Consider the following 20,853-nt stretch of genomic DNA (forward strand, 5'->3'; position numbering starts at 1 on the left):
CAATATTCAAATTCTATTGGATATTCTCTTATTGAAAAAGTAATTAAAACAATAGGTTTCCACAGTCTTTGTAAGTAGGACAAGAAGGTGACTAGTCCTGCTGAATCTTCACGTCATTCCCACAAAACAATGTTAGCTACGTATCTAGATTAACACTCCACAGAGAAGCAAGGCCATCAATTGTTTCTGAAATACATGTAAACATATTCTGTGCATGTGGAAATATTCCAATGATATATTAGCCAAGGTTGTGTGATTTATTATTACTGTAAGTGTTGCCTATACTTTTGAGATTTGAGATTATTTGAATAAATGTTTCTGCACAATCAATAATGTTTGTAGTGTGGGGGTTGTTATCTCTGAAAGATTCTGGGCAACAATCTCAACTTATTTCGCATGGAAGCCTTGTTTTCAGCAATTTCAAATTATCTGGAATCCAAGAATTGAACATCTTTGGCATCCCTTGGGTTTCACCGTCCACTGCATGAGGTTAGTTGTGGTAAGAGTGTAGAAAACCATGCAGTATCTATGAGGTGGAATCACCAGTATGACTGATGTCAGGGCCAAATGGCCAACATGCCCTATCTATGAGGCCGAATCGCCAATATGACTGATGTCAGGGCCAAATGGTCAACATGCCCTATCTATGAGGTGGAATCGCCAGTATGACTGATGTCAGGGCCAAATGGCCAACATGCCCTATCTATGAGGCCGAATCACCAGTATGACTGATGTCAGGGCCAAACGGCCAACATGCCCTATCTATGAGGTGGAATCGCCAGTATGACTGATGTCAGGGCCAAATGGCCAACATGCCCTATCTATGTGGCCGAATCGCCAATATGACTGATGTCAGGGCCAAATGGCCAACATGCCCTATCTATGAGGCCGAATCACCAGTATGACTGATGTCAGGGCCAAACGGCCAACATGCCCTATCTATGAGGTGGAATCGCCAGTATGACTGATGTCAGGGCCAAACGGCCAACATGCCCTATCTATGAGGTGGAATCGCCAGTATGACTGACGTCAGGGCCGAATGGCCAACATGCCCTATCTATGATGTAGAAACACCAGTATGATGTCAAGACAGAATTGCTGATGTTTGAGGCGGACTCGCTAGTATGACTGACTGACAATAAATAGATAATAGTGTAAGAACCCATGCCAAGGTGTTACTGTTCAGGGATCCATGCCTGCATACAATATTATGGTGATAACAAGACTAAAATCACAGTATATCTAAATTGTAGCTGTAAGCAATGCTGTGATGCAAGAATCTGTAAGAAAGTCATATATGACTAAACTAAGACAAATTATAATCATGTACATTCAGCAATGTTCAAGGCTTTTTCCCCGTTTGGGGTCAATGTATAAATAAAGTTTTCACAAACGGCCCTAAAATCTACTCCGCAGCCACGCATACAGTTGATGTAGTTCAATAATAAAGTCAGATGCACAAAACAGATTTGCAGTGCACAGTCGGTAAACTGATTGAACTAGAAACCTAACAGATGCAACAAACAACATTATGTAAACACGGGGTGCACACGCTACTGGTGCCATATATGGGCTGCAACTACAATGGGGTAGTTTTCCAGCAGGGCCATAGATGACTTGTCTGTGTCTAGTACGTCCAAATTGTCCGGCCACAATCCTTCAAATCATCTGCCTTGGAAATAAATCCCAAATTCGTGAGTTGATGCTGCATCAGCAAAGAGCTCAAAATCTGTAGCAATAGTAATATTAGAGTCCAAGAAAAAAGAAATTCCATTCCATTGAGCCATAAAGTCACTACACATCTTTAACATGATGATTCGATTTGGTGATTGTTGTTGACAAGGATATTCGATGTGAAAGACCGACCAGGGGCAATCACTCTACATGCGTAATGTAAATGGCCCAACAGACTCAGCAATTCCCTCTTCATGCAAGATTTCCTTTGCTGGAAAGTTTTTAGCAATGCAGCTAATCTGCTCAGCTTTTCTTGTGGCAATCTAGCTTCCATTTCTTCTGAGTCTAAAATTATAGCCAAGTATTTCAGGACTGGTGACAGTCCTAAAGTCTTGTGGGGAGCAATTAGAATAAGTAATCTATTGAAAAACAATGTGATGAATGCCATTGTTCTTTCAGCTGGAAAATCAGACTCATCAATGGACAAAAAAATCATCCAGTAATGCAAGAAATGTGATAAACCATAATTATGTTGAGCTATCCACAAAATCACTCTGGACAGTGTATAAAAAAATCTTAGGACTACTACTACCAAACAGTAACTTGGTGTAGAAACAATATTTTTTCCTCCACTTGACACCATACAGAGGCCACATTGTTGGGAGTATGGGAATTAGTATGAATGCATCGGTAATATCCGTCTTGCCATATTAGCACCCTTTCCAGAATGTGAATAGCATCATCTATTTTTACGTACGAGAGAGAAAAAATCTTCTTTGCTGATTAAGGCATTGATACTTTCATGCTCGAGTGAACTGTAAGGTGCCGACAGATCTACTGTAAGTCTGTACTTGCCAGAATATTACTCTGTACTACACCCAGGGGGCTATTCCAGAATATATGAAATGGTGGACTTTCAAAGGGACCTATGAGGTAGATCTTGGAGAGCTCATACTCAAGTAATATGTCACTCGAATGAAGAAGTAGGCTGATGAGAAAGTCCTGTATGAAAACCATAGCAGAGACCATTTATAAGATAGTCCACAAATTCTTTATCAGGATGGTGTTGCAATTCCTCTTGCAATCTAGTGATGTTGATGGGTGTGGTTGTCTGAAATGCTGTTAACGCTATATCATGATTCAGTCACTGAGGTTTTGTAGGTGGCAGTACCTGCTTAGTCCTCAGGTCACACTTGACTGTGAATGTGTTTTTTGCAAGTCAAGCACATGTGCGCATTACCACAATTTGGTCGGAAACAACTATTTGTTTGACTGAATTCTTTGAATTAATCAAGATGTTCAGTTTAAATGACATTCATATATTCAGTTTAGAATTAAGAGGTGCCACCTCTTAATTCAGCTGCAAAAGTTGCTCGTAATTCCATTCCTTTTTGGGAGTACTCCAAAAGTAGTGACATCATATATTCAATAAATTGTGCTAATACTAGCCTAATAAAAACAAAATTGATTTAACAGGGAATGAAGAGAGGTAGGCCTGCTTTTTGAAGTGGATCATGATATGTTTGACCGTTTCCTTTGATTTTGTTTGCAATTTTATTATATCTGTAACAAAGTAATCTAGAATAAAATCATAAGGATAACCTACCATATTTTACATAGCATGATGTTGTCTTCTTCTGTTTACAATGGTAATGTCATCAAATTTTGTGTTCCAGCTTTTGAATGAACTCAACTGACCCACAGATGTTGCCAATCAACATCAGATTAATTTGTACATATGTGAAAAATGCCCACCTTTTTCAGTTCAAGAGAAATTATGTGGCTCCTAAAGTGATGAAATGTCAATAATATCTAGTTTTAAAGGATGATTAATACCAATATCTTTCAAGATTCAGTATTATTCAGGTGAATGGTACATATGACATTTTGCACATAACTGTGGCATTATGAGAAAGGGCAATAACTCTAATAAAAAATTTCTGAGTGCTAAGGGATTTGTAAAAGTGTGCATCTTCAGGTGATGACCATCAAATTTATGAACTTTCAAGGCAATCCACCAAAAACTGCAGAACTAGTTGCACTAACAAGACTGTCATATACTGCTACAAAAAATGGCAATAACTGTAACAAAAATCAATGAAGCAAAGTGACTTGTCAATAAGTGCATCTTCAGGTGATGACGATAATTATTTACCAAGTTTCATGGCAGTCTATCAAAAGCTGGATCTAATTCCACTTATGAGATTGATGGCAGATGAACATGAGGACTGTTGTATTCCCCTGCCATTACTGAATGTATAAAAACAACAAGACAAGTACACGATGTGATCAGTCTGTATTATACGGCATACTAAAAAACAAACCTTTTTGAGTGAAGATGCTAAAATCTTCTAATACATATTTCAAGTAGAAATGAGAAGAAAAGGAATAAAAATCAAATATAATTAATTATTTCTCAAACATGAACTTATAACCAACCCATCTATTCCTCAATAGGGATAGTAACTTAACACCCGTGAAACCACTCGTGTGCAGTAACCATTTTTATTCTTTCAACTTCAAATGAAAAAAGAAATTAGCCACCCTTGATAGTGAGGGATATTGAAATCAAGCTAGAAAGGTCATATATTTTTACTGCAACATTCACAGGTCTTTCTGCACATGTGATAGTTTAACATTCATAGTAGTACACGACACTTCTGAAATGGTGAATACCAATACATAGCTCTGCCTTCCATAACCATCAATTGTGTAATTATCAGCATTTACATTGTATTCATTATGATCTTTTTCATCAAATTATTCTATCATAAAATCAATTTTTATGAAATTAGTTCACATGCTAAATTCACTAGAATTATATGCTTGCTAAAATGCAATTTACAACAATTATAAATCCATAAATACAAATATAAAATCTTTCAATGTCATGCACAGCAGTATCTTAATATTTAAAAGGTTCATTACAACATACACATTTTAGATACTGACAAAAACTGTTGATATTATTGGAATAAATTATCAAAAGGACTCGGTGGTAAATTATCAGTTGATGCAAACAAAATATTTTCAATTACTACAATGAAAAACTGAAAGAACAAGATTCAAAGTAGATGAAGAAAAATTATTAACAGCAATAATATAAAAAATATAAATATGATGTGTGCATGCATTAAAACATGAATGTATATTCAATAATAATGCATTACACAATTACAGTGGCTAACTCATATAATCATGCATTCTTCTAAGTGAAATCAAATTATAAATATTATCACAGCCTGCAAATATTCTGATTCAATAGTGATAGCTGCAGTATAACATTATACATGTTGAAAATAAATGTGCATAAAACTGACAGTAGTTTAAAAATTATACAAAAGGAAATAGTAAAATCATATATTGTAACATTATTTGTGCTGACAATGAGTAAATATCAAATTTAAATACAATTTAATATAGTTCAGTTATTGTGCAATAAATATTCATAAAATTAAGGTAAGATTTGTTATAGATCAAAGACTTCAAATTCTTTATTAGGGCCCTACTTGACAAGTTGGCAGAATCCTACAGTACGTGCATCTATCTCTCCATTGTGGTTTCTTTAAAATTTGAATCAAATGTGCTGCTTTATACTTATGAGATCGTAAAAGTTTAACATCTTTCTTTGTTATTATTTAGAGGAGTTAAGGCCCCTTATTGCCCATTATCACAACTTGCATTTGCATATCTTAACTTTATCATGAATTGTTGGATTTCAGCCAAATTTGGTATGCAGTTCTATACTGATGAAACACTGAAAGTATTAGAATTTCAGCATTCCAAGTCATCATTTGCAAGAGTGGTTCCCCCGATTACCCAGTCTTGTTTTAACCAGCATAGTATTTCAAAGGACTGCTGAATTTCAACCAAATTTGGTATGGACCTTTATGCTGATGAAATCTTAATGTTCTTAATTTTAGGCATTCAATGGACTGTTGTACTTAATCCAAGCTTAGTATGCTGTTTAGTGTTGACAAGACCCTGAACAGATTGTTTCCTGCATTCCATGACATCATTTACCCATCCCTGCCCTAGAATGCCCTTCCCTGCATTCCTCAATATCATTTACCCATCTCTTTCCCAGAATGCTCATCTTCCTATGGTTTCCACAGTAGTTTTTTTTAGTGAGGTATGTTTAATGCTGCTTTACATTGATGAGACATTAATTCAAATGACTTTCCATCATTACACATCATTTAAAGGAGTTATGACCCATCAAATTTCATCTTTGTAACTTTGGTTTCTACAGCAGAACTGTTACTAGTAATTTTGGATTGTAAGCAAATTTAGCATACACATTTATACTGGTAAGCCCTTAAATTAGTTCCATTTCTAGCATTCCAAAACTTCATTTACAAGAGTTTTGTCCCCTTCCACAGCATTACTTTATTAAAAATTGTTGGATTTCAACTAAATTTGGCATCCAGTTTTATACTGATCAGACTTTTTACTGGTTGGATTTCCAGCAGTATGATTCAGAAATCAAATGAGAAAATATGTCTTATACTGAAGACTAATATAAGAATATTATAAAAACAAAAATTTATCACAGAAAAAATAAAGTACCTTAAAAATATATAGCATGTGCAGAAGCATACAATATCTTTGCAAATCATGAGTATCAGTTTTGATTTCAATCGAGTCAAGCCAGAGTCACACTGATCAGTTAAATAATAATAATAATAAAAAGATATTCCTGAGAATTATTTACTAAGTGTATATATATGCTGCATTCTGAATGATGTCATGAGGTGAACTCCATTTCAAACTATATCTATGGACTATGCACCATGAATTGTCTCCCCTTTCAAAAACTTGAATGCTGATTTCATGGTTGTGGGTTTAACTTTTTTTTTTCCCTCAGTGAACTTTGGGGTCTTGAGGCTGCAGACTTGGGTCTTATGCCTGGGAAATAAAATTTTCAATACCATGAAACATATTTTTACATTCAAAAGAACATAGCTGTAAACAATAATTTCATTACACTATACTCCATAAAATTTGTTTATTTCTAAAAGAGGAAAATATTTTTTTCTCCAAAAGTAATTATTCAACCATATTAACATTAGGAAATTACCTTCTGCTACCTCAAAATCTAACCATCCCTGGAGACAAAGAAATGTTTTTCTATCTACATGTCATACAGATGATGGGATGTAACTCAGACATGTTAACTCCCAAAGTTTCCACTAGATAACCACCCATATCCTGGATATTTATTAGGAAAGCTTGAGTAAACCTGTAATGGGATGCTTTCATTTGTAGGAAAGAGTGGAAGGGTTTAATAATAATGTGATGAAGTATTTTCAGAGAAACGTAATTTACTACAACATTTCTTTTCTCCATCATATGCATCACCCAAATACACTAACATTATTAGAATAGGTAAAAAGAAGGCATGCTTGAGCAACCAACTCTAACCACATCACCCTATGATGACTGCTCTTCCAAAAGGATCAGCCCCTCCTATCATGAGGCTAGTACAACTGAAGATTACATATTTCAAAGTTCACTTTTTATCCTAACTGAACAGAATATGTGGGCTTAGAAAACATGCATTTTTGAAGTCCAAAGCTGTTTCTATTTTGAGACTTTCCCACGACCATGTACTAAACCACATGTTGTATCACTACAAAAAATTAATAACACTATTGAAATTCATGTAAAATTTGCATGTAACTCATTTAGATTTACAGAATAAAAATGCTAATTTTATTCTTCTTAACTATCTATATGATAGACATCTATAAGTGTGATGCCTGCCATATTTACAAAAACGTGCAAACATTTACACATTAGTTGGACAATGAAACAATTATGTTTAAACATTACTAATCCTCCTGCATACCGTAATTGTCACTTTGTACCAAATTAGTTTCTTTCAGTAAAGATATTGATATGAAAAGTAAAGTTTTGTTACTTAAGTCTAAAAATAAGCATTTTCCACCATAACTTAGATTACTTCGTTAAACACTGCAAAAACAACACCCATGGCATAACTATCTACCCACCCATACATTCAGCTGCTTCACTTTCAAGCTGTGGGGGTAAACAGGGCCATTAATAATGTTACACATAGTATAACTGCATAGAAGACTTGAGAAGATTTAGAAACTGGAACTTTGTGCAAGAGGTTCAATTCAGCACAAAATCTTTTAAAATCTTCCCCATAAAGTAGACCATGCACATTCATGATGGCAGGTTTTTTCAGCATATGACTGAACAACTATGTATAACACACTGTCTCACACCAAACCCCCCCCCATAATTTTCTTTAATCTATGGAAAAAGAAAAAACAAAAATGAGAAATTTTTTGACCACCACTATGCATGTCAGAAGCATGTGATCTCTATGAACAGTCCTACCATAGTAAAAATATCCTTGGGACAGTTTATATAGCTGATTATCATCAAGTCAATTAAAAGATGAGACAGTCAGAGATAAGCAACCACCACTTAAAAGATTAATTAATTGGCTGATGATGCTATGTCAAGTCCTTGAACCCTGTTGTGGGAGAGTTCATTGAGCTACTCAGTATGCGTAAAGTACACTAAGTGGAACAACCCAAATTGTTTGAGTTAGGTACAATTATGGAGGGGTGTGATAATGAACATAAGTTATTACACATCATTTCCTTGAATAAGAATGTTTAAGCCATCATTATTAAGGATTGCTATCAACGTTGGGATTAATGGCAACATTTCTTTTTGAAGTTGGATAACAGTAAACCTTGTCATGGCCATCTCAATAATCAAATGTGCCAAACAAAAGTACAATTTAAGTATGCTCTTAGATTATATAAGAAGGAAGAAGTAAAACATAGAGCAGACTTGCTAGCCCAAAAATTAAACAATTTTGACCAACATGAATTCTGGAAGTAAGTTAAACAAAATAAAAGACAACTTCCAATATGCTACCAATCTGCATTGATGGGAACCATGGTCAAAATAATATATGCAACATGTGGAAAATCATTTTGAAGACTTATTAAATAACGTTAAAAATGAATTGAATAAGAAGCGTGTTCTTTTGGCACTGAATACCCCTTCTGCTCATATTGAGGTAATCACACTATCTGAGACCCAACATGCAATAATAAGACAAAAAGGAGGTAAATGATCAGATTTTATAAGTGGAATATTTTAAATTTTCAGATTCTAGACTTACGTGCTTTTGATGATTTTATTTAATTGTATCTTTGTACATAACTTTGTTACAGATGATTTCACAATAGTTACAATTATATTGCTACTGAAAAACAAAATTGGTAACCTGGCAAACAAAAATAACTACAGACCTATAGCTCTTAAAACTATTATTTCAAAAATATTTGAATGCATCATGATGTGAAGTTACAATCTCAGATAATCAGTTTGGTTTCAAAAAGCAACATTCAACAGATTTATGCCAATAATCCTTTAAGGAAACTGTCAGATATTATGAAGAAAATGGCTGCCCTGTATCTTCTTTAGACATTAGTAAGGCATTTGATAGGGTCAATTACTGGACACTGTTTTAAAAGCTGTTCAACATTCAAATACCTGTTACATAGTTCATACTTTTGTTAACTGGTATGGCAAAGAGTTGTACTATGTGTGCTAGGGAAGTGTAATATTTAACATTTTCTATGCAACCAATGGGGTGAGGCAGGGAGGTATTCTTTCCCCTTTATTATTTAATATATATGCATAGATGAATTAAATCGTAATCTGGGTCAGTATCATGTGTGGTTATGTCTGCCACTATATGTACTGTTTCTTAACAATTTTAGTTTCACTGATGATATGTCATTGATGAGTCCTTCTATTGCAGGTTTAAGGATATTATTAAAGATATGTGAACAATACGCATTAGAGAATGATATCATCTATAATAGACAAAAATCAGTATGCATGGTCTTTCAGTCAACTTCTTTCAAATTACCATCTCCTCCCCCTGTACATCTTAACAGCAATGCTCTTGCATATGTCAACAGTTATACATATTTGGGTCATATTTTAAAATCCAATTGGTCAGATAATGAAGATATGATGAGACATTACCAATTTTTATGTACTTGAACAAACATGCTTCTACATAAATTTAAGAATTATTCATTGAACATCAAAATTAGATTATTCAAATCTTATTACTGCACAATGTATTGTGCTCCTCTGTGGACAAACATTAGTGAATGTATGAAAGAAAACTAGTTATTGGTTATAATAATAGTTTTTATTTTCTATAAGGCCTTCCATGATGGAACAGTGCCTCCAACATGTTTGTAAATTATAATTTATTCAGTTTTGATGAAGTAATGAGAAAGTATGTATTCTCAATGATGACAAGAATATCTAATAAAGAAAAGAACTGTATATTGAAATCTCTACGGAACTATGACATTCATTTAAATTCTCGTATTATTAGATAATGGAACAAATTTTTGCTCTTTAAATGTGCTACTTAATTTAATTCTTAACAATGCAGGGCACAGTCCATTGTTGTAGATGTACCTGTATACTTGTACATAATATATAAATGATCTTTTATGTTTACAATGTTTTTACTTTATATTTGTATTTTAATTTAGATGTATGGACTATGTAGTCTGAAATAAAGATATCTCATCTCATCTTATCTTACCTTATCTTATCTTATCTTATCTTATCTTATCTTATCTTATCTTATCTTAACTTAAATAAACCAAGTTACTATTTTTAAAATCCATTGCATAGTGGAATACAGTCTTAATTAGATTCAATCATTGTTGCTCTCAATACTTCAGTAGAATGTCTGACTATAATGCATCTCTGTTAATGTTCATCTTTCCACTCATTAGAGATTGGGAATTAATGTTGTTTAAACTTCTTTCAAGATCTTGTTGAATTTTTCTAAGCATGGAAAATAAATCTTTCTGAATCTGCAGAGCTGTGAGGGAATGACATACATGCAGGTCTGAAAAATGATGAGCTGTCAGGAATGTCATACATGCAGGTCTGAAAAATGATCAGCTGTCAGGGAATGTCATACATGCAGGTCTGAAAAACGATCAGCTGTCAGGGAATGTCATACATGCAGGTCTGAAAAATGATCAGCTGAGTCAACAGCAGAATGCGGTCTGCAATCAAAATGCAGAAAAGTATTTCAGTTCTTGTGACATGGTCTGTTGATGATTGGTTATACATGTTTGTTACTCCTGGGATTGGGCACTGTCCCAATGCTGTGATGCTTTAATGTCAAAAGGCATTGTACGTTGCAGAATGACCTGTGTCAATATGGTGTCTGCAGTATGTGCAATGAATTTGGTCCACCTTGCTACTGTGATTCATTAAGTCCAAGAATTCTGAAATCTAGTTTTGCTTGGCTTTGCTCTCTTTGCAGTTATTTCACCATTCCCTTAACAACAGATGCATTTCACCATTTTGTTTAAATCACCCTTGCATGCTATCCCAACTACTGAAATAATCTGTTAATACATTAAGATAGGACTTCAATGAAACACTGCCATTAACCACAAACTTACAATTAATTTTTGATAACAATGGCTAAAATGTTCTAATTCAAGCCAATGATGCTTAAAAACTTCTGTTCTTCAACACTCATTTCCATGATTAAATACCTATAATTTCAAATGAATTACATTCTTACTTTACCAATGCAAATTAGCCTCATGGACCCCCCCCCACATCAGTGCTCATAGAACAATAAAGTAATGAGAAAGTAAGTATTCTTAATGATGACAATGAATATGTGAGATGAAGGTTGACTATTAATTATCTAAACTTTACTAAAACTTTGAGCAGGAATGTGTACTATTTATACAGGCTGGAGTGTGAGTGTGAGTAGCATGATGTCCCACCTAGTCACATTATCCTGACACCAGGCTGACCACCCCTAACACTACCCTCTTAATGCTGAGTGTCAATCGAGGCAGCTGCTAGTACCATTTTTATAAGACTTTGGTGTGAGTCAGCTGGGGTTCAAACCTATGACCTCCTGCATCCAAGGTGGATGCTCTAACCGCTTAGGACACCAGAGCAATTACAAAGCTGGAAGTTACAGTCATATATTGTGGTGATTAAGCAAGGCCTCTTAATATCTTTTATGTTTTTGTACTATGCATACAATCAGAGCGAGAGACAACATTGCCGTCGCCACCTGGAACATTAGAACTCTGGCGCAAATTGGAAGACTCCAAGAGTTGACACATGAGCTGGAACACTACACATGGCACATTCTGGGACTCTGTGAAGTTAGATGGAAAGTCGTAGGAGAACACCAAACTGAAGATGGGCATATATTATACTATAGTGGAGAGTGTGACAAGTCCATACATGGAGTAGGCTTCCTTGTAAACAAAGCCATAAAGGGATCTGTGCTTGAATGCTGTCCTATATCTAGCAGAATCATTTCCATTCGTCTGAAAGCATCTCCCTTTAACATCATAATTATCCAAGTCTATGCTCCAACTACCGATCATGATGATGAAGAAATAGAGGAGTTTTACAATAAACTACAGGGTATTCTAAACATGGTCAGTAAGAAAGATATCCTCATTGTCCAAGGAGACTGGAATGCCAAAGTTGGCAAAGATGCTCTAAAAGACTAGGAAGTACATTGTGGACCTTCTTGCAATGAGCTTACCAATGAAAGAGGGTGATGGCTGCTCGAGTTCGCAAGCTACAACAACTTGGTACTAGTCAACACCCTGGGACAACATAAAGCTTCACGATGCTGGATATGGCACTCACCAAATGGAACCCATCACAACCAGATCGACTACATACTGGTTCAAAACCGTTACCGATCTGGCATCAATAGAGCAAAAACAAGGACATTCCCAGGTGCTGATGTTGGGAGTGATCACGACCTCGTGATTATGAACTTCCGAGTGAGGCTGAAGAAAATTAACAAGCCAAAGAACATCAGGCTCAATTTCAACCTTGAACAACTGAAGGATCCTAACATCTGCAAGTCATTCCCGAAGAAAAAACCCTGGGTTACAGAAGAGATTCTGAAGTTGTGTGATGCCCGAAGAGAACTGAAAAACATCAGACACACAACAGGGGCATTGAAGTACTGAGAAATAAACAAGAATATCAGAAAAAAAACTTGAGCAAAGCAAAAGAAAATTGGATTGGACAAAAGTGCACGGAAATGGAGAACAGTCTGATAAAGAATAACAGCAAAAAGGCATTCCAAATTGTGAAAGACCTCACCAGACAGAAACAACCAAGAGTCAGTACCATTCAAGACAAAAATGGTAAATGCCTCTCAGAAGCGAGTGACATTGCAGAAAGATGGACTGAGTATTGCAAAGAACTCTACAACCATCAGTCCACAGGAGACCCAGAGGTGCTAGAAGTTCCAAACTCCTCAAATGATGATGACTTCCCCATTCTCAAAGAAGAGGTGGAGTCAGCAATAATAAGCACTGAAGAATAGGAAGGCAGCTGGAGTAGACAACATCCCAGCTGAACTTATCAAGAATGGGGGAGAATCAGTGAAAGAGCTACTAAGAAAAATCTGCAACAAGATCTGGCAGACAGGTGAATGGCCAACACAATGGACCCAGTCACTGATTATAACACTTCCTAAAAAAGGCAATCTCCAGCTGTGCCAAAATTACGGAACTATCAGTTTGATCAGCCATGCTAGTAAGGTAATGCTGAAGATCATCTTGAACAGACTGAAACCACAAGCAGAAGAAATAATCGCTGGAGAACAGGCCGGGTTCCGGAGTGGAAGAAGCACAACAGAACAAATATTCAATCTCAGGGTTCTGTGCGAAAAGTACTCGCAACACCAACAAGACATCTATCATGTGTTCATAGATTTCAAAAGGGCCTTTGACAGAGTGTGGCATGAGACATTGTGGACCACAATGAAGAAGTATAACATGGGTCAAAAGTTAACCAATACCATCAAGCAGCTGTACGCCAAGGCTACCAGTGCAGTAATTGCCCAAGGTGCTGTGGGGGACTGGTTCCAGACAACAAACAGTGGGAGTGCGTCAAGGCTGTCTCCTGTCACCCACGCTTTTCAACATCTACTTAGAGCGCATCATGATCGAAGCCCTGGAAACCCACTGTGGGACAGTCAGCATTGGAGGGCGTAACATCACCAACCTCCGCTTTGCAGACGACATTGATGGGCTGGCAGGCAGTGAAGACGAGCTAGCCACCTTAGTGAAGAACCTGGATGAAACATCTTCCAGATTTGACATGGAGATAAGCGCTGAGAAGACAAAACTGATGACAAATAGTGGCAAACAAATCTCAGCCAAGATTAAAGTCAGAGGACATGAACTAGAAACAGTGAGCCAGTTCAAATATCTTGGTTCCATAATCACTGAAGAGGGATCAAGAGCAGAAATTTTGTCAAGAGCAGCACAAACAATGGCAGCTATGTCAAAGCTAAGACTCATCTGGAGAGACAAGAATATCTGTCTGAAAACTAAAATTAGACTATTGCAAGCTCTAGTCATCTCAGTCTTTTTGTACTCATGTGAGGCATGGACCCTGACAGCAGAATTACAACGAAGAATCCAGTCACTTGAAATGAGATGCTACAGAACCATCCTTGGCATCTCTTACATGGACCACATCACAAATGAAGAAGTGCGTAACACCATCAGGCGCGAAGTAGGCCAATATGAGGACCTCCTCACCACCGTCAAAAAGAGAAAGCTGAAATGGTATGGCCATGTCACTAGAGCCAACAGTCTATCCACAACAGTCCTGCAGGGTAGCGTCCAGGGTGGCAGAAGGAGAGGTAGACAAAGAAAAAAGTGGACTGACAACATCACAGAATGGACCAGGAAAAGTTTTGCGGATACACATGCATTGGCACATGATCGAGACAAGTGGAGAGAACTGGTCAGATGTTCAGCAGCACAGTGCCTCAACGACCACACTAGGTCATGAGACTGATGATGATGATGATGATGTTTTTGTATGTTATAGCACCAAGATTCATGAAAACTGTGTTTTTCAAAACATAACCATATCGGAGGATTTGGGAGTCTGAAACTTTTCTTGTATAACATGCCAGGCGTCTCTTATAATAGGTCATAACAACGTATCATCATTAAATCTGTGTTCTCAAGACATGTGGTGTCTTACAGCAGTGGTCTTTTAAGATGGGTTATACTACTATGTAATGAAAATATAACTGGCATAAATAGTAAGATAAAATGGATTTCATATTTCAGTCAGTTTTGTCAATATAATCAGTTATATACCAATTTCTTCTTCCTCATCATCTTCCATCAAGTCCACAGAAGTTTTGGCTTTGTTAATCTCCTGTCTTAACTCCTTTGCCAGTTACTGTCATATATGTGCATTACTACCAAGTCTATCTTGAAAACAAGTAAAACCGCAAAACTTAAAAGTTATTTCTTTACTGACAAATATAGCCCATGGTTGTTGCCAATATATGTTTGTTTTCTGCCATTCTGTTTGACTATTTGCATATTCGTAAATAAACTAGTTCATGCGTATCAAAGAGAATGTGCCAATTTCATCCAGTTCTAAACTTACGAAAAATACATCCATTGCAGAAATCTCTTTGACATAATACCATCAAAGTTGCTCTAGCAACCATATGCATAAAAAGACCACCCATGTAAAACGACAATTCTAGAAACACCATTTATACATACTTTACATATGCATATACAAGTTCGATCCAACAGCAAATAACTTAGACCCACTACCATATGTACTCATGTTAAAACTTGATCCAACAGCATACAACAGTCTCAGTTCCATATCTACTCATGTACAAGTTTGATCCAACAGCAAATAACACAGAAACACCACCATATATACTCATGTATAAGTCTGATCCAACAGCATACAACAGTCCCAGTTCCATATCTACTCATGTACAAGTTTGATCCAACAGAAAATAACATAGACCCACTACCATATATACTCATGTATAAACTTGATCCAATAGCAAATGACATAAACCCAGAACTGTATATACCAGGGCCGTGCAGAGGATTTGGGGGCCCCGAGCATCATTCCGATTTTGCCCCCCCCAAAAAAAATAGCCGATTATAAGAAATCCAGCTTTCTTTAGTTACAAGGTCATTTTTCTTGCACTTGTTTTTGCAAATTCCTCAATGATATGGAAATCAAGTTTTCGCGCTAATTCACACTCAATACTGAAAATGGCAAGATCACTAGTTCGTTATTGTCCCAGAGTTGAGCGCAAGAAATTATTGATGAGTTTCAGTTTACTGAAAGAACGCTCACATGGTATTGAAGAGAAAATATGCAGCGCTATCACTACATTTCTGAAGAGTTCACCAAGCTTCAGTTCTGAAATCTTCAACAAGTCAAATTGGGAAAGAGGTTTCTCACCAAAATTTGCTGCATGAATTTGTTTCATATGAAGCATTTCTTCAGACAGTTCAGTTTCAGTTAGGTCACATGAATATTTCTTCGCAAAATCAGAACAGGCACTCTTAATTTCATCTTCAGATTGTTTTTAATACTCCCACAAGAAAGAGAATGTAGCCAAGATTTTTTGAATGGCTGTGAAACGAACTGTAAGTCCACCAATAACTGAATCAATAATGTGATAAAAACAGTTCTCCGAAAAGTTGCCTCTTCTTCTGATTCCATTTCCGTTGAATCTGTGATATGTTCGTCGCCTTCAACTTGTTCTCCAGCAAAATGTTTACGCTTCACTTTCCGATGGATTGGAAATTCAAAACTGATTTTTGGAGATACTGCCACTGTTTTTGGCTTTTTTCAAAATTGTTGGCCAGTCATCCCGAACAGATTTGAGGTGACTGATCAATGCCTCAATATTTTTCACCGCAACATCAATAGTTGCCTTTCTTGCCTGAATGAACTGGTTGCAGCGATCAATCAATGTGAGAACTTTCATCCAAATGCCTGCCATGATAACACATTTGAAGGAGTTCATATATTTTATGGCACCTTTCACATCAGTTCGTGCTTTTGCAGTCAGATTCAAGCTCTGAACTTGTTCCAAAGAGGTAATGATTCCACACAAGTGATTAGAGAAGGGGCGAATGCTATCAAGTCTCTCAGTCCTTCGCGTCCCAGATTGCCCATGCAGAGACACACCATGCAGCTTCTTTCGTAATATTTCCCAGCGTTGTGGACTAGCAGAGAAGATGGTATACATAGTTTGAACAATTCCAAAGAAGGTCTCAGCATCTGTGCAGCTTGAGGCAGCATTCAGTCCACACAAATTCATTGAATGACAGCCACATGGTGAGAATATAGAAAGTGGGTTCTTCTTTAGGAAAATTGCTTGAACACCTTTGTACTTTCCTGACATGTTGGCCCCATTATCATAGCCTTGGCCATGGCAGTCCTCAAAGCGAATTTTCAAAGTTTCCAAAGTCTCCAGGACTAATCTTGCAATATCAGATCCAGTCTCTTTTGCACAATCTGCAAAGATCAAAAACCGCTCTTCGATGGAAAATTTTCTAAGTTCTTCATGTACGTATCGTATGACAAAAGTAGTTTGTTCAGTATTACTCACATCAGGGCTGGCATCAACCATAATTGAAAAATACTTTGCAGATTCACACTCTTCTACGATTCGTCTCCGAACTTCATCAGCACAAAGTCCAATGAATTCATTTTGAGAACGATTTGAGAGATAATGCGCTTGAAGCCTTTGACCCTTTTCCTGTGACCGTTTAACTTTCATCACATGTTCCTTGAGAATTGGATCATAATGCGAAATCATTTCTAGCAATCATAAGAAATTTCCATTATGAGGATCTCCAATAATGTCGGACTTCCCGCGAAAAGCAAATCCACGTTCACCAAGAAACAGAACCACATCCAAGAGTCGTTCTAGAATTTTTCTCCATGTAGCTGCTGCGGTGAGGATTTGGCGATCTAAAAAATATTCAATTGACCGATCATTCTTCACTCGAACTTTTAATTCACGCAACTGAATGTAGCACTGTTTATGCGCTTTTGAATGCTCATGCTCAGGAATACGATTGATAAGATTCTTCTATTTCTATCCAGGTCCCCATCATTCCGTCATTGCAAGTGATGAAGTCAAGCGTTGAATCTGAATTTCAGGTGAAAATAATCGATATGGCAAACAAAATAGTGCCATCTTTTCTCGGCTAAATACAAGCCAATCTCGCGAAAATGGTTCCCCATTTGGCATTTTACCTTTCAAATATGTGATTTCCAGTATCTTTTGGCAGCTCCAGTGGAAAGGAAATGTTACCAACCATGACAAAATTTTCCAGCTGAGTGGGTAAGAATGTTTCAGTTTCAAATTCCCCAATGTCAAATGGCTGCAACAAAACTACTCCAGTTGGCCTTGCAGAAGTATTGTCACTCTCACCAATTTCAGTGATTGGACTGTCCTCAAAAATGGCTGGTGCACCTGCACTTTGGCTTTCTGCTAAACTTTCTAAATCATGACTAGTGGTACCAGCTTCTAAACTCTCTATGGCTGCTGGAACAAAAGATCGGATGTAGGGTCATCTTCTTTCTGAGTTGATGAACTACTGGAATGGGCATCTGAGGTCTTGGGATTCGTCGTAATTCCAACATCAAATAAGGTTTGCCTCCCTTTTTGCAGAGCTGCTTTTTTTGCTTTGCTGATTTTTAGCTTTGACTCACCTGATGGATATATGCGTTTCATTTCAATTCTTTCGACGTACTATGCAATGCTTTGACTACTTCAGGGTTATATCTTCCAACTAGAAAAGTAACGTATTGAAATGCAGTATTTGCTGAGTACTACTGTAGTACTGCTGAATCTTCAACCAAAGTACTCATTTCTCACCAGTATTTCCATATTTACGTTTTTAAATACGGTACACGTGAATTATTTTCAATTTGGAAGACATCGGCAGATCACCGCTCACAGATCCTTTTCATGCAAAATATATGCCTGACGACTGACGTTTCAGACCAAGAGAAAGTAACGAACTGACGAAGTCATATAAAACTCACGCCAGTCAAGTGAGTCGCATTACCGGTAGAAACCAAATAGCAGGATGATTCAACCCGTCATCCCACTTCCTTTTTTCCCCGTCTTAATCACTGTCATTAGTTACTTCGTGCTGTAGTGCATGTTATAACTGGTTCTCTTTTTTAAAAAAAATGGAAAAAAAAACGCAAGCTTTCGGCCCGCAGAATTTGCCGTGTTTGACTGCGTGTGGCCCCCCCCCCCCGCCGGGAGCGGGGCCCGAGCAAATTGCTCGGGTATCTCGGCCTCTGCACGGCCCTGGTATATACTCGTTTTTAAGTTCGATCCAATAGCAAACAACATAGTCCCAGTACTGTATATACTCGTGTATAAATTTAATCCAACAGCAAACAACAGGGGACCTGGCTTCTATTTATTTTACTTATTTAATGTGCCAAAGACATTTGCTAGTTGGATCGCCAAGTCATCAATGATCGGTAAACTCCCATTGCTTGCTGATGCATTGTATGTTTATGAGGTCAAATAATGTTCACAAATGGGGTCTGGGACCCATCTGCTAAGTCATAAAAACTTGTGATGGTTATATAATCCCGGACAAAACATCAAGCTTATCAAATGAGAATGCTTGCAATATTGATTTTGATGTGTCATCCTGAAAAAAACTTGGTTGTCAAATATGAATACTCATTACTGGTATTGCGGTTGTATAGAAAGAGTATTTTTTTTGTTGTTGAAAACGTTTATGGGTAAAATTTCTAAAAATCGTGCTTTTCTAAGCATGGCCATGTCGACTGGTCTGCAAGTCCAAAATTGTGATTTTTTTTAACACGGCATGTTATGCACAGGTATAAGTCTGTGTACATAATAATGCATAACAAATCACAGTATATACTGTGTTAATATTTAAATTATACTATACGAACAGGAGACTTTTTCACATTCATTGAATATTGTATTTTTGTATATTGTATTTTGTAAATATGTTTGCATATCATCACACCTATCACGTAGCTAGGAATGCGTTTGTACAGTATTGTAATGAGAAAAATCCATGAACAGTAATTTTCGTTTCATAGAAGCAAATGTTTGTTTCGTTAAAGTTTATGCTTGATTTTAAATGTTAGTGGATTTTGTAGCACCGTTAGTGTCTAAGATTTGGGGTCACACGATTCGCCTGTAATATATTCGAGGCAATTGTGGATACAATTGTGATATGTTATGAAGCATTATTGCGTGAAGACTTCCACTTGCAAGCGAAGCAGCATAACCACAACACTCAGACCAAGCACATCTGGTCATATTTCACCGAACAAGAAAGGGCCAGGCCAGGGACTCTAAAACGTGTAGGGACTAGGTATTTAGTCGACCAGAAGACAGGAGCTACAAGGCTCATTCAAGAAATGTAGAAATCTTGCGACAATACACTTTTTAACTTAAGATATCTCTTCTCTCATCATTTCGCACTGTTTGTCTCTCTCTGTCAATCTTAATTCAATAACGATTCTGTGACCAAGTCAGCGACACAGTCGAAGACTCGGTGACTCATTCGGCGACCTAGTCAGCGACTCTACGACTCAGTCGGCGACTCTGTGACAAAGCCAGAAACTCTTTCGCTCATTCGGCGACCCTGTTGGCGACTCTACGACTCATTTGGCGATCAAGTCGGCAACTCTGTGACACATAGAGCGACCCAATCGGTTACCCTTCGACCAAGTCAACGACTCTGCAACTCACTTGGCGACTACATGACAGTGACTCTGCAACCCAGTCTGCGACTCTGTGACCCAGACAGCGAGCCAGTTGAACACTCTGCAACCCAGTGGGGAACTCTGCGACCAAGTATGTGACCCAGTCAGTGACACAGTTGATGACTCTGCGACCCTGTCAATAACACAGTCAACAACTCTGCGACCCAATCAGTGATTATGTGACCAAGTCGGCGACATAAAGCCAGGAATAAGACAGTATTCCGTTGAAGTATAAATCTGTCGCACTCTGGAGCGCCAGTCCTCAGAAAAATACAGAGGAGTATCACTTCAAATGGAAAGACCGATCCTAAAGAACCAGAGATAGCGAGACTCCGGGTAGTGTAGCTGAGGGAGTTTCCGCTACGCTCTCATGTAAGACTGGGCCTTTATATTCTACTTTTTTTCTGAACCACTCCCATAAAAATTAAAAAGATCTACTGTCTGCAAAACTTGTTTCTAACTCGGTGTATCAAGAAAAGAACAGATTTTAAA

General features: G+C 37.2%; 1 protein-coding gene and 1 long non-coding RNA gene across 2 annotated transcripts; both read right to left on the reverse strand.

The window, feature by feature from the left end:
• Positions 1–3,953: 3,953 nt before the first annotated feature.
• On the reverse strand, positions 3,954–14,987 carry LOC149772492 (uncharacterized). Its single transcript, XR_016417689.1, has 2 exons — positions 14,901–14,987; positions 3,954–6,582 (listed from the first exon to the last, which is right to left on the reverse strand). It is a non-coding gene; the product is annotated as an uncharacterized LOC149772492 (long non-coding RNA).
• A 1,391-nt stretch (positions 14,988–16,378) lies between these two features.
• LOC149772493 (zinc finger MYM-type protein 1-like) lies at positions 16,379–17,398 on the reverse strand. Its single transcript, XM_089947703.1, has one exon. The coding sequence runs from the start codon at positions 17,396–17,398 to the stop codon at positions 16,379–16,381; it is 1,020 nt and encodes a 339-aa protein (XP_089803829.1).
• Positions 17,399–20,853: the final 3,455 nt, after the last annotated feature.

This window comes from Sinohyriopsis cumingii, unplaced genomic scaffold (assembly GCF_028554795.1).
Source record: "Sinohyriopsis cumingii isolate HCF-2022 unplaced genomic scaffold, ASM2855479v2 utg001437l, whole genome shotgun sequence".
NCBI classification, from domain to species: Eukaryota; Metazoa; Mollusca; class Bivalvia; order Unionida; family Unionidae; genus Sinohyriopsis; species Sinohyriopsis cumingii.